This window comes from Carica papaya, chromosome 4 (genome assembly GCF_054855325.1).
Source record: "Carica papaya isolate Zhongbai chromosome 4, ASM5485532v1, whole genome shotgun sequence".
NCBI lineage: Eukaryota > Viridiplantae > Streptophyta > Magnoliopsida > Brassicales > Caricaceae > Carica > Carica papaya.
In genome coordinates this window covers 3,745,922-3,768,792 of record NC_142312.1, presented here as the reverse complement: position 1 = coordinate 3,768,792, position 22,871 = coordinate 3,745,922, and the positions used below count along the sequence as shown (strand labels likewise).

Here is a 22,871-nt window from a genome sequence, read left to right as displayed (position 1 = left end):
AAAATACCCCTAATTAATTATTTTTTAAAAACTTTTTCTTCCTTATTTTCGTAATTTAATTATTTAATTAACCCAATGGCAATTCTTTTTAACTACCCCATCTTATCTAATTAATCCACTCACAGTGAAATACTTTTTTTCACCCACACAAAAAAAAAAAAAAAGCCCAATAAATTTATTGAAATTTAGCATAATTATTTTAATAGTACGTTCATGAAATAAATTTTTAATTTTATTAAATTTATTTTCAATATTTTTTTTATAAAATATCTTTAATGAATAATTAGGAATAGATTTGCAATTAGTTGGATGCAAATCCCAAAATGCATAAATCAGAAGTCACAAAATTAAAATTTTATATCAGATCGGGTTTGGCAAGAGTACCAATTTTGCCGAACTAGCATAAATGCAACTAAAAACGAAAATCAAACTAGAAAATGTTTAATTGGCAACTGAGAAAGTTGAACTAAATGTTTCTTTTACTTATTTTTATTATTTTTATTTATTAAATATGACGTGGAAGTAAATGTTTGGACATCCACATGAGTAGATCTATGGACGCCCGTACATCATATAATTTCCCTACCCAAGATAATACGATAATAAAAGCTTATCCACCTTAGAGTGTTGCTTCACTCTGCCGCAAGCAATGTCGTCAAACATCCTCCGCTCACTACTTCCCTACTCACCCCAATCCAACACCTCCATCCTCCTAAAACCTTCAACAGCCGCCAAAACACTGACCCAGATTCCCTTACCCTGCCGCCATCGACAGCCATTCAAGATCAATTCAACTAACAGTGATACCAACAGAAACGACTTGCCGCCGCCGAAGGTAACACCGCCAGAGACTGTGGAAATTAAGTTCAGAAGAGGTGCGAGGAGGCGGCGGTTGAGGGAGGATGGTGCTGGCGACGGGCAACCATTCTCAAAGAAGGCTCAAGCTCCTGACCCTGCACCAAAGAAATGGGAAGATATGAGCCTGGCGGAGAAGACCATGGAGCTCTACGTGGGGGAAAAGGGCGTGCTTTTCTGGCTCAACAAGTTTGCTTATGCTTCGATCTTTATTGTGATAGGAGGTTGGATTCTGTTCCGATTTGTAGGGCCTTCGCTCAATCTTTACCAATTGGATACTCCTCCTGTGTCTCCTTCTACCATGTTCAAAGGTTCATGATATTCTGGCTTCTTGAACCCTGTTGGTTTAGTGTGCGGTTGTGGATTTTCTGACAGATTTTCGGAAATTGTTTTGATAATAGAAAATAAATCTATTAGTTTATAATGAATCCGACCAAGAAATACATGCATTTGCATATCAAATCTTGGCAATAGCGTTAGTAAAGAAACTATGCAAATCAAACCATGCAATCATTATTCACTCACTATAAGAATTCGATAGATGACTGAAATTCAAGCTATGGCCCAAAGGGATCAAAATACAATTGCAGCTAATGTCTTGAATGGCTAATTAGCTATCATGTAAACCACAAGATGCCTGCCGATAAAAGACTCTCAATTTTCCTTTTGGCAACATAATACATAAAGAAAAACCAACAAAGAATCTCAGCTAGTAGCATGAAGACTCCATGTGGGCTGCAACTACGCTGCGCTTACAGGCTGAGGTGCTGCATCTCTTTGAGTCTTACACCTGAAGAAGAAACACTTACATCATTCATTCTAACTTTATGCAATAGTGTGGAATTCAATGTTTCCACAAATATTCCACACAAAAAAAAGGTTTCAGCAAATATTCTAAAAGTTTCAGAAAGGAAGCAGAAGCCAACAAGAATCAACTCCTTAAGCAGATGATAATGGTTGCTGTATATAATTAGTTTGTCAACTATAATTTGAAGCTCAGTATTTATCTCCTGCAATAAGTTCAAAATTTTGCTCCAAAGGAGGAAGAAATTATCTTGTGTTCAGAAAAGCCACCATCAATGAAGATTTTTACCAAACCACCAACCTTCATTTGCAGTCCGCATGCAACATTCAACTATAACTTCACTGAATCTTTTGTTACAGTAAGAAATATTTCACATAAATTCTACAAAATTTTATCAGTGTTCTGTAGAAAGCTGAAGAAATTCTACCTATTGCATTGCGATCGAGATGCATAATTATGATTATTGCAATTTGCACACATCCAATCTCCACTACGCCATTGCTTTGCCCTGTTGATTAGAAAAGGGAATCCTCAGAAAGTTCAAAAAAATAAATGAAGCAATATTCAAATCCAATCCTGGAGAACATAGTATACCTTCAACAAAAGCCAGATGCCAGAATAAAAAGTCCTAGGTACATAAATATATAAGTGAATGAAACAACTCAATCCAAATTTACCCTTTTCCAAGGAGTGTTGGTGTAGTTGCTGGAGGTGGAAATAGAATAGGTGCCTGCCAAGTTGGACCAACACTTGCATTGAGATTGGGATAAGGAGCACAAAATCCCTGCTTTGGGTCACTATTGGCTGTACCAATTTGGTCAAACCCTGGATATGATTGCTGTAGCTCATTTGTCTTGAATCCAACGGGAGAAGTAAAAGAAAAAATAAAATAATGAGAACACAGTGAAAAATATCCCTAGGCCATTAATTAAAATGCCACCGAGAAAATAATCCCATACATATCCTGAGTTTAGTCTTTTATTATCCCAATCATGAGCAAACTCTTCTGATGCTAATCTCTTCATTCCAAGAGCTGGAGAAAATGTAAGAAATCAATCTCAGCTAATGAACTCATTCCAGAATATAACACATACCAGATGTTAACTAAAAAATATTAGTTTCATGATAATGAAATCAGAAGAAAGTTATAACAGAAACTTTATGAGAACAAATACAGAAACATGTAGGCTTTACAAAGGATAAGCATACCCAGAGGTCGAGTATATGGTAGGAAAAAGAAAAACAGCATTGCTTTGAAGAGGATAGTACCTGGTGGTATAGAGGCATTGCAATTTTTACACTGCAAGGGAAAAAAACAGTAATCAATGAGTACTGGGATATGTAACATTTTCAACCATCCAAAAAGAAAATGTTTGAATCTCTATGTTACCTGTGAGCGTGATGAGTAATTATGGAAGCCACAATTGCATATCCAGTCACCATTTCGCCAGCCCTTGGGAACAGAGAGAGGCTGACTGGCATGATTAGAATATGGAAGTCCAGAATTCTGGTTTCCACCTAACGACCAAGTAGAAGCTGTCTGAAATCCATATTTATCAGCCCCTCCCACGGACCAGTTGGAGCTCAAAGGAAGTGGCTGTTGTAGAGCACCATTGCCTACAAATCCGCTATTCATCTTTTGTTCCAATAATCCAGAGGCCCTGGCAAAATAATGTGAATAAGTTGGAAGAGAAGCTCCAGGCATTGCAATTGCTGGCATTGCTGCTACCTCCTTCGGTTGCCCGCACTTTTTGCACTTTTCTCTTGATGCATAATTGTTGTTAGTGCAACCTATTGATCCATTGCCACACACACCCAACCCACAATGCAGCCAGGAAGATGAAAAGGACGCCACGCATACGCACACCAACCAGCCCATCCCAAACAAATACACATACAAAAAACACAAACACTCAACCTAATTGATAGCAAATTCCACCAGAAGTGATTATAACTTTTATCAAGGAAAAACTAGATGTGCGGAAAGTTGATAGCAGGAAAAAAATAGATGGTAAATGCCATACTGAAGTTCCCATTCTCGACAAACTATAATACTTATTTGTAAAAATCAAATGAGAAACATAAAGCGGTCTTGAAACCTGATATTACCAAATCAAATTGGCTGTTTTTGCTAATAAATTCTCCAAAAAGGTCAAAAGCTAGCATATTAATATATTTAACTTAATAACACTTCCAACGTACACCAACCAGCCCATCCCAAACAAATACACATACAAAAAACACAAACTACTCAACCTAATTGATAGCAAATTCCACCAGAAGTGATGATAACTTTTATCAAGGAAACACTAGATGTGAGGAAAGTTGATACCAGGAGAAAAATAGATGGTAAACGCCATACTGAAATTCCCATTCTCGACAAACAACAATACTTATTCGTACGAATCAAATGAGAAACATAAAGCGGTCTTGAAATCTGATATTACCAAATCAAATTGGCTGTTTTTGTTAATAAATTCTCCGAAAAGGTCAAAACTAGCTCATTGATAGATTTAACTTAATAACAATTTCAACGTACACTAACCGGTCCATCCCAAACAAATACACATACAAAAAACACAAACCACTCAACCTAATTGATAGCAAATTCCACCAGAAGAGATGATAACTTTAATCAAGGAAACACTAGATGTGAGGAAAAGTTGATACCAGGAGAAAAATAGATGGTAAACGCCATACTGAAATTCCCATTCTCGACAAACAACAATACTTATTCGTACGAATCAAATGAGAAACATAAAGCGGTCTTGAAATCTGATATTACCAAATCAAATTGGCTGTTTTTGTTAATAAATTCTCCGAAAAGGTCAAAACTAGCTCATTGATGGATTTAACTTAATAACAATTTCAACGTACACTAACCGGTCCATCCCAAACAAATACACATACAAAAAACACAAACCACTCAACCTAATTGATAGCAAATTCCACCAGAAGAGATGATAACTTTAATCAAGGAAAAACTAGATGCGTGGAAAGTTGATACCAGGAAAAAATAGATGGTAAATGCCATACTGAAATTCCCATTCTCGACAAACTACAATACTTATTCGTACGAATCAAATGGAAAACATAAAGCGGTCTTGAAATCTGATATTACCAAATTAAATTGGCTGTTTTTTGTTAATAAATTCTCCAAAAAGGACAAAACTAGCTCATTGATAGATTTAACTTAATAACAATTTCAACGTACACTAACTGGTCCATCCCAAACAAATACACATACAAAAAACACAAACCACTCAACCTAATTGATAGCAAATTCCACCAGAAGAGATGATAACTTTAATCAAGGAAAAACAAGATGCGTGGACAGTTGATACCAGGAAAAAATAGATGGTAAATGCCATACTGAAATTCCCATTCTCGACAAACTACAATACTTATTCGTAAGAATCAAATGGAAAACATAAAGCGGTCTTGAAATCTGATATTACCAAATTAAATTGGCTGTTTTTTGTTAATAAATTCTCCAAAAAGGACAAAACTAGCTCATTGATAGATTTTACCAATAATTTCAACGTACTCTCTAAGCTGATCCTAGCACCGCACAGTTCATGCACAAAACAACCTCTAATTTGTGTGAAAGTAAAACCCCTTGTTTTGAAATCTAATTAGGACTAAAACCCTAAACCCACGCCATTAATATCCCAAGAAAAATCAGCCAAACGGGTACCCCATATTTCTCTTTTTATTACAGAAAAATATGTATCTAATAAAACAAAATTTACAAATCTCTTATAGAAAACCAAGAAACCAGAACCCTAGAGTTCCTGGCAACTCGCAAAATGACCAATTATATTGAAAAAAAAAATCTCAGACTAAGTCCACATACCTCAAAAACCACAAACTCCAAAAACCACGGAAAACAATCTCAAAAACATATGGACATATATTCACATACACAAACCAATTGACAGAATATATAGAGAGTGGAGATTGAGCGCTAACCGGTGCAGATCCAATCGCCAATACGCGGGAGCCATTTAGAGTCCGCGGGAGTTTTGGTATCAACAAGAAGACGGGGCTGCTTGCACCTGTTGCAGAACGATCGAAAAGCATAGTTCCTGTTGTTACATCCACTGCACTCCCAGTCTCCTTCTCTCCCTTCCCCCATTCTCGATCCTCTCCCCCTCTCTCCTAGTCTTTCCCTCCTGTTTCAGATATGCTGTAGCAATTAAACAACTCGGATACGGGTATCGCGGGAGCGCTAAGAGATGAGAACAAGGTTTTGGCTTCGAGTTTAGGAGACAAATCTCTCCAAATTCAGTTTCAGAAGGAGAGAGAGGAATTCGAAATGGAGATGTTCTGGCGCAGACATGACATAAATTGGGTGGCCTCGCTGCCGCACGTGATTTTTTTATTTTTCTCTTTTCTTTTATTTTTTTAATTTTCTCTTATTTTAGTTTACTTGTAATTTAAAATTTAAAAATAACTTTTTTTATTTTCTTTATTATATTTATAAATATTATATATATTTTTACCAAATAAGTTCAAATTAACATATTTTTATAGAATCATACAAAATTAAATTAAAAGATAAAATACAAAAATTAAGTTGTTATCGATTTATATTTTGCCATTGATTTTAATTCAAATTAGATTTATAATATGTTACACACACAAATTCTATAATTAAATTTCATTAATACTTAACATATATGAATAAACAAATTAAGAATAAAATTCAATTATATGAGATATTCATCATAAAATAAAAAGACTAAAAACTATATTTTATTTTTATAATAGATTATGAAAGAACTTTATTATAATTTGAAGTTTTTTAAAAAAAAATATCTGGAACAAATATAATATTTTGCTATAATAAAATAAACCAATAAAAACAAACAAAAAATAAACGAAAATTTTAAAATAGTACAAATAAAATATGAGTCCAATTATTAAAGAACAATCTTTATAGAAATTAAATATAATATATTTATAATATTTAATTCATTGATATCAATAATATAATTTATTAATTTATTGGTGAAATTACAGTAATTATATTAAACTAAATTTTAGTAAATATGTTATATTTTAAAATAAATAAATATTATATAACAATTAAATTCGTTTAATTTTAAATAATTATAATAAATTATAATTTTAACATAATTTGTTTATTAATAAAATCAAATATGATCTATTTAAACATGAAAATAATATAAAATTTGATAAGTCTATTTCAAAAATTGAATTTAGGGTTAAGCTTAGAACTTTATTGATATAAGCTCAACTTGCATTGATAATATAAAATAAACATTTATTTGTTTCTTAATACAACTATTAATAATTTTAATTTTTTTCTATTCATCCATAGATATATATATATATAATTTAAAATATTATTATTTGTTTAAATAACATAATTTTGTGTTATACTATATTCTTCTATATCACTATTTAAGTGTTTTAAATATTTAATTAATATATAAATTTTTATTTAAAAAAAATATCTAACCTAATCATGTATTCAATGTTGACTCCAAAGTCTTTCCTTTCTATACATTAAATTATTTGCATGTAAAAATAGTGAGAAAATGGTGAAGTGGTATTATGGGATTATTATTATTATTTTATTTTTAAATTTGAATTGGTAATAAAATATTGTATTTTATTTTCTTAAATTCAAACTTATCATCAATTGCATTAGACTTGCTATTGACTAGACAACTATCTTTTCACTCCTTCTTATTTTGTACATAATTTATAATCAAATTTTACATTTTTTTTATATTATTTTAATATTTTATTTTATAATTTAAATTTAATAATTATTTGACTCCTATCGAATCATATCTTATTACTTTATTATTTATAAGATTACATGATTACATTCATGTATATAATTTACGGACTATGATTTCTTTGTATTCAGCTGATATTTATTATGATAATTTAAGGAATAGAATATCGACGATGATAAGTACTTTATTTAAATGACAAAGTGATATTTGCGTGATAAAATAAGTTTATTGACTTGATTGATATTGAATTTTGATGATAATGTAGTGTTTATTGCTTAAACATATTTGGATGAGATTTTTGTGTTCTTAATTTGTTGGTTGAATGTTTTTATTGACGGTTGATTTAAAAAATTGAATGGTGTGAATGTGATGATTTCAGCAAAATCTTTGTTTTGGAATGAAGCAATAAAAATCATAAAAATGATATATTTTTAATTAAGGTGCTTTGGTTATTTCAGTAAATAACTTAATTAAGAAAGTTACTTGTTCATTTTTAATTACAGTCATAAAATCTTTCAGTTCATTTTGATTTCTTCAATTAATAATTTGTTTAAACTAAAATCTACTAATAAATTTAAGTATTTTAATTTTTTAAATTTAAGTTAGGAGAACTTATAAATTTTAATTTTTATTATAAATATTAAACCCATAAAAATCAGTACAATCAATTATTCACTTATTGAAAAAATTGTTTAAAAAACTCGTTACTGTGGTGACAAATACAAAAATTAGGTTCGTTAACCAGAGAGCTTTACCTCAAAAAGGTACTTTAATGGAATCTCTCCCTCAAAAAATGACAATTTTAGTGTAAATCAAACGTGGCATATTGGTTTAACTTTTTCTTGTTTGGGTATAAACAGATTTATAAAATCATAAAGTTTATAAATTTTTTTTTTTAAAAAATAAATATAAAAATAATATGAATATTAAAAGAATTAAAAATACTAACAAATATTTTTATAATTTTATTTGGAATATATTTTGACGCATGTATCAATATTTATTTATTTATTTTTTAAGGATTGCTTTCCAAGAAAAGCGATTAAAATAAATTTCCTGTCACTTTCTTACAGCGTGTCAAGAGTAGACCCATGGGGACTCCCCGTTCAACCATCACCTTCCTCGAAACTTCCATTACTTGCTATAAATCAGTAATCGAAGCGATCTATAAGAAAGATTTTGTCTGCAACAAAAAATCCACCAAAGAAAAAGTTAATGGGTTCATCGTTATCGGTGGTTGCTTCTCTGGCTATTATCCGTAGCACAATCAATGAAATCATTCCGCCGGAACTGCGCAAGTACTTGTGGATTCTCTGTCGGCGGTTCTCCTCCGAAGTAACGCTGGTTATTGAAGAATCCCACGATGAATCCAGAAACCATCTCTACAATGCCGTTGTCACTTATCTCGGCGGTCATGTCTTGTTCAGCTCGTCTGGATCGAGCTTCGTTTATTCTTCTCAGCGATTCACGGTGGGCAAGAGCGAGAAGACGAAGAACATCACGTTTGGTCTCGGCAGAAACTCCGAGATCATTGACGACTTTCGTGACGTCCGAATGAAGTGGAAATTCAGCTCCGATGAGAATAATTCCACGCAGCAGAAAGATACGAGCTGGTACGAGCTCTGTTTTGGGAAAGAGCATTTGGAGATGGTGAAGAACAAATATCTTCCTCATATTCTTGAGGTAGCGAAGAGAATTCATACCCAGAATCGGATTGTGAAGTTCCACACGATCCGGCACGACAGATGGGGCGGGCACGGTATCAACTTGGAGCACCCAATGACTTTTGACACTTTAGCCATGGATGGGGAGCTGAAGAAAGAACTGATAGAAGATCTCGACAGCTTCATTAACGCCAAACAGTATTACAAGAAGATTGGTAAAATTTGGAAACGTGGGTATTTATTGTACGGACCACCGGGAACTGGAAAATCGAGCTTGGTTGCAGCCATGGCGAATTACCTCAACTACGATATTTACAATTTGAATTTGTCCGCTGTTAATTCTGATAGCGCTTTGGAGTTTTTACTCCTCCATGTCTCCAATCGTTCAATCCTCGTTGTGGAAGATATTGACTGCTTTCTCCATCTGCATAATCGAGAAGAAAGTGAGAAAGCAAGAAGAAAACAGAATGCAAAAGAAGAAAACCCAGATCGTTATCCAAGAAGAAAACAAAATATAAAAGAAGAAAACCCAGATCGTTATCCCCGACTCCAGGTTTTCTATACTTCCTCTGCTCTTACTCGGTAGATTTTGCTTCTACTCGTTCACCATGGATTTGCAATCTGCCGAGCTCGAAAATGTTTCTAACTTCGTCATGTTAACTCTGCAGGTGACACTTTCTGGACTACTCAACGCCATTGATGGGCTCTTGTCGTGCTGTGGAGACGAAAGGATCATCGTCTTCACTACTAACTACAAAGACCGGATTGACTCTGCTTTGTTGAGGGCAGGTCGCATGGACCGGCACATATGCATGTCTTATTGCACGTTCTCTATTTTCAAGCAGCTTGCTGCCAACTACTTGAACATCTACGATCACCATCTCTTTCCTCGCATCGAAAAGCTCATTGCAGAGGTTGAAGTCTCCCCCGCTGAAGTTGCTGGGGAGTTGATGAGGATCAAGGATACCAGGAGCTCGCTAGAGGACCTAATTCAGCTTTTAGATAATAAGGTGAGCCATAAGTGTTTGACAAAAGTCCTCTGATCTATATACAATAGTATTTAGTATGTGGGTTTTGCTTACCGGCTTCTTTCAATAGATTGAGAAGCCGATATCAAAGGTTGGAGAGGAAGAAGAAGTTCAAGAAGAAAAATCGCCTGGAATTTGTAATTCTGCTACAATGGAGGTTGGAGAATACAGAGTCATGGCAGAAATGGGAGCTACTCTCATTGCTCTTCTCTCGAAACACGGAGACATAGCTGCAAATTGCTCTCTGCAATCCTTATCGTGTCGGTCCTTCTTCTGGGAAATCGCTTGCCGCATCTTCCAAAAACTAGAAGAAGCTGAGTTGAAGAACCTGGATGAAACCGATCTGAAAACCATAATTGCCGACATTGACGATCTTGAGTCGGTAAATATGGAGGTGGGTTGGCTTAGGAAGAGACTAAATGAAATTACAGAGCGACCGAAAGTTGGCGAGTTTTGTTTTAAAGTAGAAGGAGTAAGAAGAAGAAGATCTAATGGTGCTGCGAAAATGGAGATAGAAACGGAAGAGGGAAACACAGATTGATTTCTGAACCTATCTCCAGACTCCAGCAGGGAGGATCGATTGTGTGCTTCGATTCTAGCTCGGCACTCATTTATTGTACGCGTGGAAAACACTTATTGGATCCAAACCGTTCTGTTGGAAAATAAGAAATATCTAATAATTTCTCCATCTACGAGTCAGACAACATGGTCTAATCATCCACTTTCCTCGGCCACATCACCACCATCCACGTCTATCTTGCTCGACAAAACCGACGGCTGCCCGTGCCCATATCCCATCTGCAAGTACTTTACTCGCGGTTGGCAACTTGGCATTTACGGTGTCGTTTTGTAACTTTTTAATCATTAACAAACAAATAACTTTATGTTGAATTATGAACAAATTTATTCAAATAAATGAATCTTCTTCTCCGGAAGTAGACAACTTTCACCATGATTTTACCTTTAGCGAATATTCTTCTTTTTCTCTTTGCTTTAAAAGGAACTGAGCCAGTGCTGTAAGTAACACAGCATGCATTGACGAGATCCTGAATGGGAGACACTAACAAGAAGATCAGTAACGATAGAGAATCAAAAAGCTGGTTATGGTGGCTGCTGGTTTTTGTCATTGGAGCTCTGGTCATAGCTGCTGGTATCCTCACAATTCTGAGGAATTATTTTCGAGATCATCACTCTCAGCAATCTTCAATTTCGAATCATCCCAATGCCGTCGTCAAGAAATATGCCGACGCACTTGAAGTTGCTCTGCAATTCTTCGACGTACAAAAATGTATATCTCTAGCCTGCAAATAAACTTTTACTGTGTTTTTCTCCTTCGTTTTGGCGCCATCATTTTCTGGGTTTTCTTACGCAGCTGGTAAGATAGTGAATAACAGTGTTACTTGGAGAGAAGACTCGGGTTTACGAGATGGGAGTGAAGAGAAACTGGATTTGTCGAAAGGGATGTACGACGCTGGGGATCACATGAAGTTTGGGTTCCCCATGGCTTTCACTGCCACGGTGTTGGCGTGGGGAATTCTTGAATATGGTGATCAGATGAACGCGGTGAATCAACTGGAGCACGCACAGGAGTCGCTGAAGTGGATTACTGATTATCTTATCAATGCTCATTCCTCTGCAAATGTGCTTTACATACAGGTTGTTTCTCGATCTTTCTCGTTTATCTGTTTGTGGTGGTGGGTGTTGTTATTTGTAGTTCTCAGATAATGTTTCTTTAATTTCCTCAATGGCATCGAAAAGATTGATATTACATATTTTCAGTATATTCTTTTTTTATTGGGTTCTTGCGTCCACCTTCAAAGGCATTTTTACTAGTGGCAGATTCTCACTGCTGCAATTCGTTCAACATAATCCAAGATGTTAACTTAAATGAACCCAATATTCATATTGTGAGCCTTCTACATACACATATATGTATATATATGTGTATATTGAGAACGTGAGCCTTCTATATTTGCATCATCTTTACAATACAAATTGAGAGAAGAGTTGGAAGTTGGAACATGATTTTATGTCCTGTTTTTCCGAGTTTGAAGGTGGAAGATCCAGAAATTGACCATAACTGTTGGAGAGGTCTGAATTCCTGTTGTTGTTTTCAGGGCTTATTTTGTATAATTTCTTCAATGGCATTGAGGAGATTGATATGATATATATATAAGCTTTGGAGTTTATATAAAGCATGTGGGTCTCTTCATTTTTCATATTTTCTTCCTTATGGGTTCTTGAATCTCATCTTTAAAGACAAATGATAGTTATGGCAGATTTTGATAGCTGGAATTACATGCTTCAAATATATATATGTAATCCAATATGTTACCCAGTTGAACCAATATTCATATTAGGAATTGATCCAAGAATCTGATATTCTGTCTTTGTGTTTCTTTTTGGTGTTTGAAGATCGGAGATCCAGAAATTGATCATAACTGTTGGGAGAGGCCTGAAAACATGAAAGATTTTTCATATTTTCTTCTTTATGGGTTCTCGAATCTCATCTTTAAAGACAAATGATAGTTATGGCAGATTTTGATAGCTGGAATTACATGCTTCAAATATATATATGTAATCCAGTATGTTTGAACCAATATTCATATTAGGAATTGATCGTAGAATCTGATATTCTGTCTTTGTGTTTCTTTTTGGTGTTTGAAGATCGGAGATCCAGAAATTGATCATAACTGTTGGGAGAGGCCTGAAAACATGAAAGAGAGAAGGCCTGCAACACAGGTCAATGCATCTTACCCTGGAACAGAAGTTGCAGCAGAAACTGCAGCAGCTATGGCATCAGCATCTTTGGTCTTCAAGAAAATTAACCCCACATATTGTAATTTACTCCTTAACCATGCTCAGCAGCTATTTACCTTTGCCGATAATTTTAGAGGTTCTTACAGTGCAAGTATTCCCCAAGTACAGAGTTACTATAACTCTAGTGGATATGTAGATGAATTGCTTTGGGCGGCTAGCTGGCTTTACCATGCAACAGGAGATCTGTCATACTTGAATTATGTTACTGTGATGAATGGCCAAGTGTTCACTAACTGGGGAAGTCCAACTTGGTTCAGCTGGGATGACAAGCTTTTTGGAACTCAGGTAATAAAATTATAATGCAGTGTTTCACATGTAAATTCTTTCTCTGCTCAACCGCTGCTTCTTTGGAGTTATATATGTTTGTATAGGTAAGATTTTGTAATACTCTGATTCTACGTCAAAAAATAAGTGATTATTAAGTTTTATATAAAATTTTAAGTTTAATTTCTTAAGTTTTATTTAAAGTTTTAAGTTTCATACTATAAATATTTCGAATTTAAATTTTTGAAGGTCAATGGGTTTGAGTCTAAAAAGATTGTTGGATTATTGATGCTTGGGCGTAGTGTGTTAACAGATCAAAATTGAAGAAATAATGTTGTTGCTTTGTGTGCTTGGGGAAGGGAATTTGTAATTTTGTCAATGGAATCCTCTATTTTTTCTGTATTAGGATATTAGAACAGGGGAGATGGCTCATTAACCTAAAACAAATTAATCTGATTACAGAAACAAAATCAATCAAGTTAATCTTGAATAAGAACAACCAAGCAAATATATGAAAGTATTGAATCTTGAACAGGTTCTGCTGTCTAGAATCAATATGTTTGGTGCAAGGGGGATATCGAATGTTGAGAATCTTGATCTTCAAATGTATAGGAAAACTGCAGAGGCCATGATTTGTAGGCTTTTACCAGATTCACCAACAGCCACATCAAGCAGAACAGTCGGTAATCCTTCTTGATCATAATTATCTTACATTTATTGACATCCTCTAATTTTTTTCAGTAAAATTTTTCTGTTCCGTACCGAGAACATTTTCATTTTTTTTTGCATCTTGATGATTTCTGAACCCTTAAACATATTATTTTAATCCAGGTGGACTCATATGGATCGGCGAGTGGAACTGTCTGCAATATGCAGTGGCTTCTGCATTTCTAGCTGTTCTTTTCAGTGATTACCTGCTTACATCCAGCACCAATACTCTATACTGCAATGGGAAATCCTATGGGCCAGATGATCTTCGCAAGTTTGCAATTTCACAGGTTTGTGATTCAATTTAACAATAACACAAATGAAGTAACAATTTCCATGGTTACGACCGATCAAATGTTGGGATTGATGATGACTCGAATACGAAAACAACTTTGATCAGGTGGATTATGTATTGGGAAAGAATCCAATGAACATGAGCTACCTGGTTGGATATGGGAGTTACTACCCTCAATATGTACACCATAGAGGAGCTTCGATTCCAGTTGATGCAGACACAGACTGCAAAGAAGGATTCAAGGTTTGGTTTGATTCTCCCAAGCCAAATCCAAATGTAGCTGTTGGAGCACTCGTTGGTGGTCCTTTCCTAAATGAAACCTATAATGATGCCAGAAACAACATTGTCCAAGCAGAACCAACCACTTATAACAGTGCTCTGATTGTCGGCCTCTTATCAGGCTTGGTCGCTAGTTCTTCAGTCCCGGGATCCTTTCTGTAGGAAACTTTGCTTCGAACAAATTCATAATTTTTGTAGAATTTATTTATAAATTCACATATTGTATAACTAAGAGAAAATATAATTTTTATGATAAGATAATAGACATTAATTTAATAGAGCATTGTACGTAGGGAATATAGTTTTAATTTTATCAAATTTTGATTTGTTCTAAGCTAAATCGGAACAAAAATTTATATTTTATTTAAATTTGAACTTTGGTTCTAAACTAAATCAGAATAAAAATTTATATTTGATTTAAATTTGAACTTTAAAACAAGAGTTCTTAAGATGATAAAAATTATAAAATTTTATTACAAAAAAATCTAATTAGATTCGATATATATTTTTATAGTATGAATTTAACATTTCATAATAAAAAAATTTAAATGAAAATAATATTTTACTTCAAAATTTTATGTTATATTGTATAATACATTAATTCCTTATACAAATTTATTCAAATGAGAAAAGAGAGTTCATTTACCTATAACTTTTTAAAGGAAATATGTTTAATTAAAAAAGAATAAATGAATAATAAAAATAAATAGAAGGAAGGGAGAAAACAAAAACCGTATATTACCAGCACAGTAAGCTTCCCACTCTGTCTTTCTATCTGTTTATGCTTTGCCTTTCCTAACGCGTGTGACGGAGGAGCAGCCCTCCATTTCTCCTTTGCAGTCAACCTCACCCGATTCCTTTCCTTTCCTCCAATCACGAAGGTTCTCTATCTTCTCTCTCTCTCTCTCTCTCTCTCTCTCTCTCTGTGCATGCGATCACGGATAAATAAAAAACGCACCGATTTGTCTTCTAATTGTTCCTTTTCTTGTTTTGTTCTCATTTGGGTCTTATTTGTCTGAGGTTTAGTGTTTATTTCCAGCTTAAGCAGCCTCGAGTATGGATAGGCGCTTGATTTTGATTGTAATTATTGCTCTGATTTCATAGTAGGGTTTTTTGTTAGCTCAGATCGGTTAATTCACTTCTTCAGATTTCCTATTTGCTTTCTTTGTGTACTCTTATAATGGCCGTTAGTTGTTGCTTGTTTGCCTAGAAAATTTTTGAAGTTTCTGCTCTTTAGTAGCTTTTTACCCTATTAGGGTTGTGAGCATTTGCTGATAATTCCATGATAATGCAAGGTAATTTTCTTTTCAATTAGCATCAGGATCTGGGTTGGTACGCTTTCTATTTGGTTAGTGTTGCATTTCGTTATTTTAGTGGTTAATTTGAATAGATAGCTGGAATTCTATTTACAGTTACCATTGAGGGGAATGACGAGGAAACCAAGTTGGTATGTTTGAACGGTAGAATGTGAGCAGGATGTTTTAAGTTTTAACTTGAATTAGTTGGAAGAGAACTTGTGTTTTGTGTTTTTCTTTCTTTTCTAAAGTTCAATTTGGGAGGAAGAAAATGAAAGTGGAAAGGAGGAAAGGGAACTAGATTGATTGACGCTGCAGAAAAATGTTTGTTGAGGGAAGAGAATTTATTGAATGAATTTTCTGGAAAGAATGGAGAAAACTAAATTTGATGATATTGGCCTTCTAGATACCAGTTTTATGTCCCTCAAGTGTTTAGCTTTCTACCCAGAAACCATAAGGGCCTGATTATTATTCTTGCATCGTATAAGCTCAATTTGGTTTCTTGGCAATATTTTATATCCTTTAATCTTATACGTGATTTTCTCTTAGTAAAGAGTAGTATACGAGGAACCTTAAAGAAATGTCCTTAAAGCAAATAGATGTGTAAATAAGTAGTTACATGTTTTGATAAAATGTTTATTCCAAAAAAAAAAAGCATTAGGGTGCTTTAAGTTCCTTAAAACAAATATTTTTACTTAAAATATGAGTTGTTACATATGTGGATAAAGTATTCATTCCAAAAAACAAACACTAGGGTGCCTATTTTTTCAGTTTTATGAATCCAAAGCACTCTTTACCAAACAGTGAGATTGAAGCAAAATGCTCGAAATTGCTTGTAAGCATAAATTAGACATTTCAGACATTCTCTAATTGAGTTGCTTCATGTCATTGTGGCATCTTGTTTCTAATATTTATGGTTTTTTTATCTTAATATTTTGTTGTTTTGCATTGGCTCAATACTCGGGGCTCTGATATGTGTTTCCATGTGACTTAGGAAAGGGTATGGCAGCTGAACAAGATGTTGACTTCTCAACTTTGAAGTCTCAGCTGAGTGAAACTCATGAGATGTGGAAGCAGGAGATGGAAAGACGTGAGTCCGAAGTGGACGTATTACAGGCCAAACTTATGGAAGTTAAGGTTTGTATTCAGGGGTCTGAAGAAGATGCAAAGAAGGAGCTGGAGGTTCTTTGGCGTAGAGTCAAAACAACTGCTACCTTGTTGACCTACTTGAAATCAAAAGCAAGGATCATGGCCATCCCTGATTTGGCCCATTTATCGTGTGGTGTCAAACAACTAGATGGAGTGGGGCTTGTTGATCGAAATGGTACCCCACTGTCTGCATGGTCTAAGAGTGTTGATCTTTCATCATTTGATAGTCAAGATGAAGATGCATGGATTGGAATTGATAAACAGCGAGGCCCACTGGATGAACATGATGGAGCTTATCTTGGTGAAATTCTTAGGTCTGTACAGATGGTCACAGATGTGATGGAAGTTCTTGTTAAGCGTGTCATAATGGCTGAGTCAGAAACTGCAATTGAGAAGGATAAGGTATCTTTAGGCCAGGAAGAAATTAAAAGGAAAGCAATCCAAATTGAGAATATGTCTCTAAAGTTAGAGGAGATGGAACGATTTGCTTCAGGAACAAACAGTATTCTCAATGAAATGAGGCAGAGAGTTGAGGATTTGGTGGAAGAAACATCTAGACTGAGACAAAGAGCTGCAGAAAATGAACAGGAGCTTTGTCGTGTGAAGAGAGATTTTGAGTCTCTGAAATCCTATGTTAGTGGTCTCATTAGTGTAAGAGAAACACTTCTTTCATCAGAGAAGCAATTCCAAACAATTGAGAGGCTCTTTGAACGGTCAGTTTGATAATATCTTTTAAATTCTTGTTTTGTTGTTATTGTAGTGCTTATCTCAATTCATCAAGTATCTGGGAAAAACTGAGCTAATGATATAACAATCTTCTTTGATATTATGATGCTCCCTTCAGTTGGTTGATTGAGTCTTGAGTTTTTTCAATTGAAGTATATTTTAGTTTCCTAGCTCATCAAACTACAATAACTGGTCAATTTTTTGTACACAATGGTACCTCTGCATATTTTTTTCTGAGCCATCCTGGTAGTGGGGATGGCTCTCGAAAGGATATATGTTCGGAACGTGAAAATTTTCAAGTTTTTTCGACGGACAGATTTTAAGTGCCAAAAACTAAAAACCAACTGGGGGGTAATTATGAGGATAATTGGGATTGTGAACTCTTAGAGAGTTTTCCTACCTCATTTCTGTTGCCATTGGACACAGCATTATTTTGCACAGTTACGTGGAAAGAGCTTACTGTTCCTAGTCTTTCTTGATGATGGCCTAATTAATTATTACTTCTACTCCTAGCTGGTTGTTCAAAAGGTTGTAAATTTGATTATTATCATGTTTCACCCAGATGGCACGTGATTGATGAATGACTTTGTCATTTGCATTTGGCCTTTTCTGGTTTGAGGGTGTGTTTTTTTTTTTGAAATAAAAAGTGTAAGATGTATACTAACAGGGTACCAAAAAAGAGGGGGTACCACTCATGTATAAAGATTTACAATATAGTTAAGAGTATCTATGACATTCCCAAAATACTCATCACAAGTAATGTTATGACCTAGCAAACTAGTCCCAAACTTGTGTATCCACCTATCTTTTAGACTATACAAACCTATTCTTTACCCTCAAACGCCCCAACATTCATTTTTTTCCAAAGAACTCAAAAAATGATCAATGGAATTAGTTTTGTAACATTTCTTTTAACACATAAACCCTCCCAAGCCCATAATTCCCCATGGACAGTCTCAGAGATGATCCAATTTATTCCAATGAAGTATAAATCATACTCCACAAACCGTAAGCCGTAGGACGCCAAAAGAGTCGATGGTTGCATGATTCATTTGTCTTCATACAAAGATAGCATCTGTTGACTATGAACTATCCCCTGGCTCTTAATTTATCAATTGTGAGGATACTTTCTCTGCAGGCCTCCCAAGTGAAAAAGGCGGTTCTTGGAGATGCCTTAACATTCCAGATTTGACTCGCGGGGAAATTCTGTAAACCACCTTCATTATCCCCCACTCAGATGACTGTAGTAGGATCCCACAGATAACTTCCCTTTGTTATCCATTTTCCAAGTGATCTGATCCGAATTATGGTTGCATGATTCCCTTTGTTATTTTTGTTCTGTAGTTAAGGTGAGGATCTCTGAGAGCATTTTTTCATAAGTCAGTTTTATCTTCACTTTGGTTTCCCCAATGTGACTGTGCTTCATGAACCTACAGCTCTCCAGACTGTTAAACTAGAGACATTTATTGAAGCCTACTTTGAGCTAGCACTGGTCTCAGTTTGTGGTCGTCTTGGAATTTCTCTTTGTTCTGTCTATCTGCATGTACATCCATGAACAAATATCTATGTCTACATGTATGTTCAAGTTTACACGAATAATCTACTAGTTTCTAGTTCTCTTTCTTATTTGCGAGCTGCTTTTTTCATTCTTCGAGAAATCCTTTACATGTCTATCATCTAGTCTGGTTTCTAGCAGGTTAGTTGCAAAGACAACACAATTGGAGGGTGAGAAAATGCAGAAAGAGGCAGAAGTCCAGAAACTCATGGAAGAGAACGTAAGGTTGACGACCCTTCTTGACAAGAAAGAAGCGCAACTTCTGGCCATGAATGAACAATGCAAAGTAATGGCCTTGAGTGCTTCGAACATCTGAGTTGCTGGTCTTCTCTTTTTTTTTTTTTTTCAACCACCTCTTCCTTACTTGCCAGATTCTTGCATTCTTCTATCCCCACTTGCTGAAATGCAAGAGGAAAGTTGGGAGAACCTGCACGGTGCTGGATTAGAAAGTTTGTTTCATATTCCCCGTTTGAAAATGTAACAATGTGATGAGCTCTGTGAATGGACTCTTATTAGATTCTTCTTGCTTGAGATATTAGGAACAATACAAGAAAGTCGTCACTGTAAATTATTGAGATCTAGATTTCTGGAGTGATTTACCTTCAAAAATTGGTTGGTCTCCGTCTGGGCTGCGATTCTAGTCCATGAACTACAGGAAAACGGTCCCTTTTTCTCAGGCTCAGGTCCAAGAGGGATTTTAACATCTGGGTAAAATGAATTCTTTGAGAATTTACCATTTAGATACTTGGGGTATCAAGGAGTTATTTACATATTGTAAGTAGTCATTAAACTTACTAATTAAAATTAAATTATAATTAAAAATGAATTTAATTTAACTAGTCAAAACTAATAAAAAGAAATATTATTAAAAAAATCTGTCCTTACTATGTGATGATTTCAGATTATGACGTCTATAAAATTTCCTGATAAATAAAATTATTCAAATAAATATATTATATTTATTTTAAGATATTATTTATACTGCTTCTTCTTTTTATAAAAAAAAAAAAAGAAAAAAAGTGAAAACGAGTTAAAAGTAACTGTAAACCTGAACGAGAATTAAGAAATTCTTATTTTCAGAAGACGGAATCCTCCATTTCCGTATTCCTCAAAATTGACACTGAGAATCCCTAAATATTACTTTTCGTGTTCTTTCTTATTTTATCAAATATTCTGTGTCTTCAAAGAGGAGTAAATCAGTGATTTACTAAGCGCATTTTTTATCTGCAAAAATGTTAGGTGAAAATCAACAGGAAGATGCCGGCTCTGCTCCAAGGCCGCACCGAATCATCAAACTTGGCAAAGCCACCGATGACAATGAAAAGAAGGTTCTCTCGAGTTCCTAATCTCTAACAGCAAGCTCCATGCATGTTAACCTCGCAAAATTTTCTCCAGTTTTTGGTGCATCCCGTATTCTTAGTGTAGGGTTTTACAGGAACTTTTTGCGTTAGGGAATGAGCGGCAAGGGCATGGAAAATCGAAATTCAGTTGTTTTTCACTTTTTGTTTTGTTGCCGTTAATCGTGGCCTGCAATTTTGTGGCTTCTGGACCAAGTTTCGGTGACAGTTTTGCATGGGAAATGTTTCCTCGAATGTAAAGGATCACGATTTCTTTCTGCAGAGCAGACATTTGCTCTTTTAGTATTTTTCTTTGAGTACGGGCTTTTTGGTCATGAATTTTTTCCAGTTCAGTTATTCTAAATGGCATGACATTGTTTTTTTTTTTTTTGAGCTATCATGGTGTATGTTTATTTACTTGGTTGTTTACTGGTTTATCTTCTCTCTTTTGTCCTAGATTTCAAACAAAAGAGTTAAAGATGTTGAAGTTTGCGTTCCAATAGTATGTGGAACAATTGCCTTTTATCTTGGTCGAAAGGCGAGCGAGTAAGTATTGACCTTATTTCATTGTTGCTTTTCATTCATTTGGTATTTCCATTTTTAAACGTCCGCGATATTTTTGAATTATCTTGACTTATTTTATTGTAACATTTAGTTCACAGTCACATAAGTGGACTGTCTATGTACGGGGAGCTTCAAACGAAGATCTTGGGGCGGTTATCAAGCGAGTTGTTTTCAAATTGCATCCAAGTTTCAATAACCCCACCAGAGTGGTCGAATCTCCTCCTTTTGAGCTGTCGGAATGTGGTTGGGGTGAATTTGAAATTGCCATCACCCTTTTCTTCCATAGCGACACCTGTGACAGGCAGTTGGATTTGTGAGTTTTTCTTTAGGTTGCTACGTTGCTTTACTTTCTGGAGAAGTTTATCTGCTAAGGATATTAAAAATTTGCAGGTTTCATCAATTAAAATTGTACCCTGAAGAGGAATCTGGCCCTCAATCAACCAAGAAACCTGTTGTTGTGGAATCTTATAATGAGATTGTTTTTCCTGATCCATCTGAGAATTTTCTTGCTCGTGTTCTGAATCATCGAGCTGTAGTTGTTTCTAAGCTTCCTGATGGCCTGAACCTACCTGCTCCAAGTAAATACTTTTGCTGTGGCTTTCATAAACTTTGAGTTTTTGTTATTTCTAGAATGATTAATTTTTTGGCTGGACTTCTGCAGTATCAATTGAAAATTCAAATGAAAAGGGAAAAGGTGATACCAAAGATCACCCACTCAGTCAATGGTTTATGAGTTTTTCGGAAGCAGATGAGCTTTTGAAACTTGTTGCAGCTCGACAGCAGGTTAGAGCTTACTTCTTGGTATTTTGCTTAGCTACATATCTTGGTAGGCACATCTATTTATAACTTGGGTTGTGTTAGTAGTTGTGATTTTCATACGGTACTGCTCTTTGAGTTTGACATTATAGGATTGTTATAATTTGTTCACTTGTTGCTATGCTCATCTTTTGGTGCTGAATTTTGTTAATTTACGCAATGATTTTCTTTAGATTGTGTCTTGTCTGCTGTGATTCATATCAAAATCTTGAAATGGTTTTCATTTACTAAATTATGTGATTTCCGTGATGACATGTTTCTCTGATGTTTTAATGTTTCCTGTATTATTGGTGGAGCTTTTGTTGGGTAGTTGATCTGTTAAGTTAGTAGGTGATTTCATTCAATTTCATGATTGTCTTGTAACATCTTGGACATGAATCGTTCAGTTTTATTTTGTTGCCTATTGAGGCTATTCTCCAGGACAAAAGCATGGATGTGATTCTTATCACTGTTGTTATCACATTTTTCACCCTTTTCTGCCTTTTTGGGCTCCATGTTGCACCATTTATTTATTGTTTGATGGATGAGGTTGTTTTGATTTTAGAAACTTGCGGAAGAATACCCATTTTGATAGTCTTTGATAATTATAGGTACAAGCTCATATTACCAAGCTGAAAAGGCAGTTGAGCATGATAGACGGGCTCCCGCAAGCATTGAAGCCAGCCTCCGGTTATGATTCATGAATGTGCATGATTGCAGAAGATCCTTGGACTATTTTTGCAGATTCAAATTGTGAAATATGATTTGTGCATCACAATCAAATGTGGGATCTGGAATTGCCCGTTCTTTGGACTCTTACTTCCTTATTTTATGTACCATATTAATTTATATTTCTGTAAGTGCTTAGTGACTGAAGCAAAGTAATTTAACAGCAATAGATGTTTGTACAGCATTTTATTAATCAAAAAAGAGGAAGAGCATATATTCCTTTGCTCTC

General features: G+C 34.9%; 6 protein-coding genes across 14 annotated transcripts; 5 read left to right on the top strand and 1 right to left on the bottom strand.

The window, feature by feature from the left end:
- Positions 1–620: 620 nt before the first annotated feature.
- LOC110822293 (uncharacterized) lies at positions 621–1,283 on the top strand. Its single transcript, XM_022052370.2, has one exon. It carries the CDS (start codon positions 650–652, stop codon positions 1,172–1,174), a length of 525 nt encoding a protein of 174 aa, XP_021908062.1. The 5' UTR covers positions 621–649; the 3' UTR covers positions 1,175–1,283.
- Positions 1,284–1,344: 61 nt separating this feature from the next.
- On the bottom strand, positions 1,345–5,992 carry LOC110822292 (zinc finger (Ran-binding) family protein). Of its 3 annotated transcripts, none has more exons than XM_088217417.1 (7): positions 5,633–5,992; positions 3,051–3,423; positions 2,930–2,960; positions 2,620–2,693; positions 2,338–2,513; positions 2,088–2,168; positions 1,345–1,645 (listed from the first exon to the last, which is right to left on the bottom strand). In XM_088217417.1, exons 1-7 carry the CDS (start codon positions 5,665–5,667, stop codon positions 1,597–1,599), a joined length of 819 nt encoding a protein of 272 aa, XP_088073543.1. In that variant the 5' UTR covers positions 5,668–5,992; the 3' UTR covers positions 1,345–1,596. The 3 variants fall into 3 exon arrangements, with proteins under 3 accessions (XP_088073543.1, XP_088073544.1, XP_088073542.1); XM_088217418.1 differs by having other exon boundaries at positions 3,051–3,321; XM_088217416.1 differs by having other exon boundaries at positions 3,051–3,451; positions 5,633–5,991.
- Positions 5,993–8,548: 2,556 nt separating this feature from the next.
- Positions 8,549–11,078, top strand: LOC110822492 (AAA-ATPase At3g50940-like). The gene is made up of 3 exons (XM_088217414.1): positions 8,549–9,651; positions 9,767–10,108; positions 10,197–11,078. The coding sequence occupies exons 1-3, from the start codon at positions 8,650–8,652 to the stop codon at positions 10,665–10,667; spliced, it is 1,815 nt and encodes a 604-aa protein (XP_088073540.1). The 5' UTR covers positions 8,549–8,649; the 3' UTR covers positions 10,668–11,078.
- LOC110822284 (endoglucanase 24-like) lies at positions 10,804–14,768 on the top strand. The gene is made up of 7 exons (XM_022052357.2): positions 10,804–10,944; positions 11,127–11,414; positions 11,499–11,782; positions 12,794–13,231; positions 13,746–13,893; positions 14,042–14,208; positions 14,319–14,768. Exons 2-7 carry the CDS (start codon positions 11,177–11,179, stop codon positions 14,652–14,654), a joined length of 1,611 nt encoding a protein of 536 aa, XP_021908049.1. The 5' UTR covers positions 10,804–10,944; positions 11,127–11,176; the 3' UTR covers positions 14,655–14,768.
- Positions 14,769–15,214: 446 nt separating this feature from the next.
- Positions 15,215–19,826, top strand: LOC110822227 (polyamine-modulated factor 1-binding protein). 7 transcript variants are annotated; one of them, XR_015818287.1, is made up of 4 exons: positions 15,582–15,787; positions 16,782–17,649; positions 18,801–19,011; positions 19,099–19,404. XR_015818287.1 is itself a non-coding variant. In XM_022052279.2 (3 exons), exons 2-3 carry the CDS (start codon positions 16,790–16,792, stop codon positions 19,531–19,533), a joined length of 1,035 nt encoding a protein of 344 aa, XP_021907971.1. In that variant the 5' UTR covers positions 15,215–15,373; positions 16,782–16,789; the 3' UTR covers positions 19,534–19,826. The 7 variants fall into 7 exon arrangements, 6 of the variants coding, with proteins under 6 accessions (XP_021907971.1, XP_021907968.1, XP_021907970.1 ...); XM_022052279.2 differs by lacking the exons at positions 15,582–15,787; positions 18,801–19,011 and adding an exon at positions 15,215–15,373 and having other exon boundaries at positions 19,359–19,826; XM_022052276.2 differs by lacking the exons at positions 15,582–15,787; positions 18,801–19,011 and adding an exon at positions 15,215–15,373 and having other exon boundaries at positions 19,356–19,826.
- A 423-nt stretch (positions 19,827–20,249) lies between these two features.
- Positions 20,250–22,871, top strand: TAF14 (TBP-associated factor 14). The gene is made up of 6 exons (XM_088217419.1): positions 20,250–20,545; positions 21,012–21,100; positions 21,210–21,431; positions 21,509–21,696; positions 21,780–21,901; positions 22,525–22,871. Exons 1-6 carry the CDS (start codon positions 20,450–20,452, stop codon positions 22,615–22,617), a joined length of 810 nt encoding a protein of 269 aa, XP_088073545.1. The 5' UTR covers positions 20,250–20,449; the 3' UTR covers positions 22,618–22,871.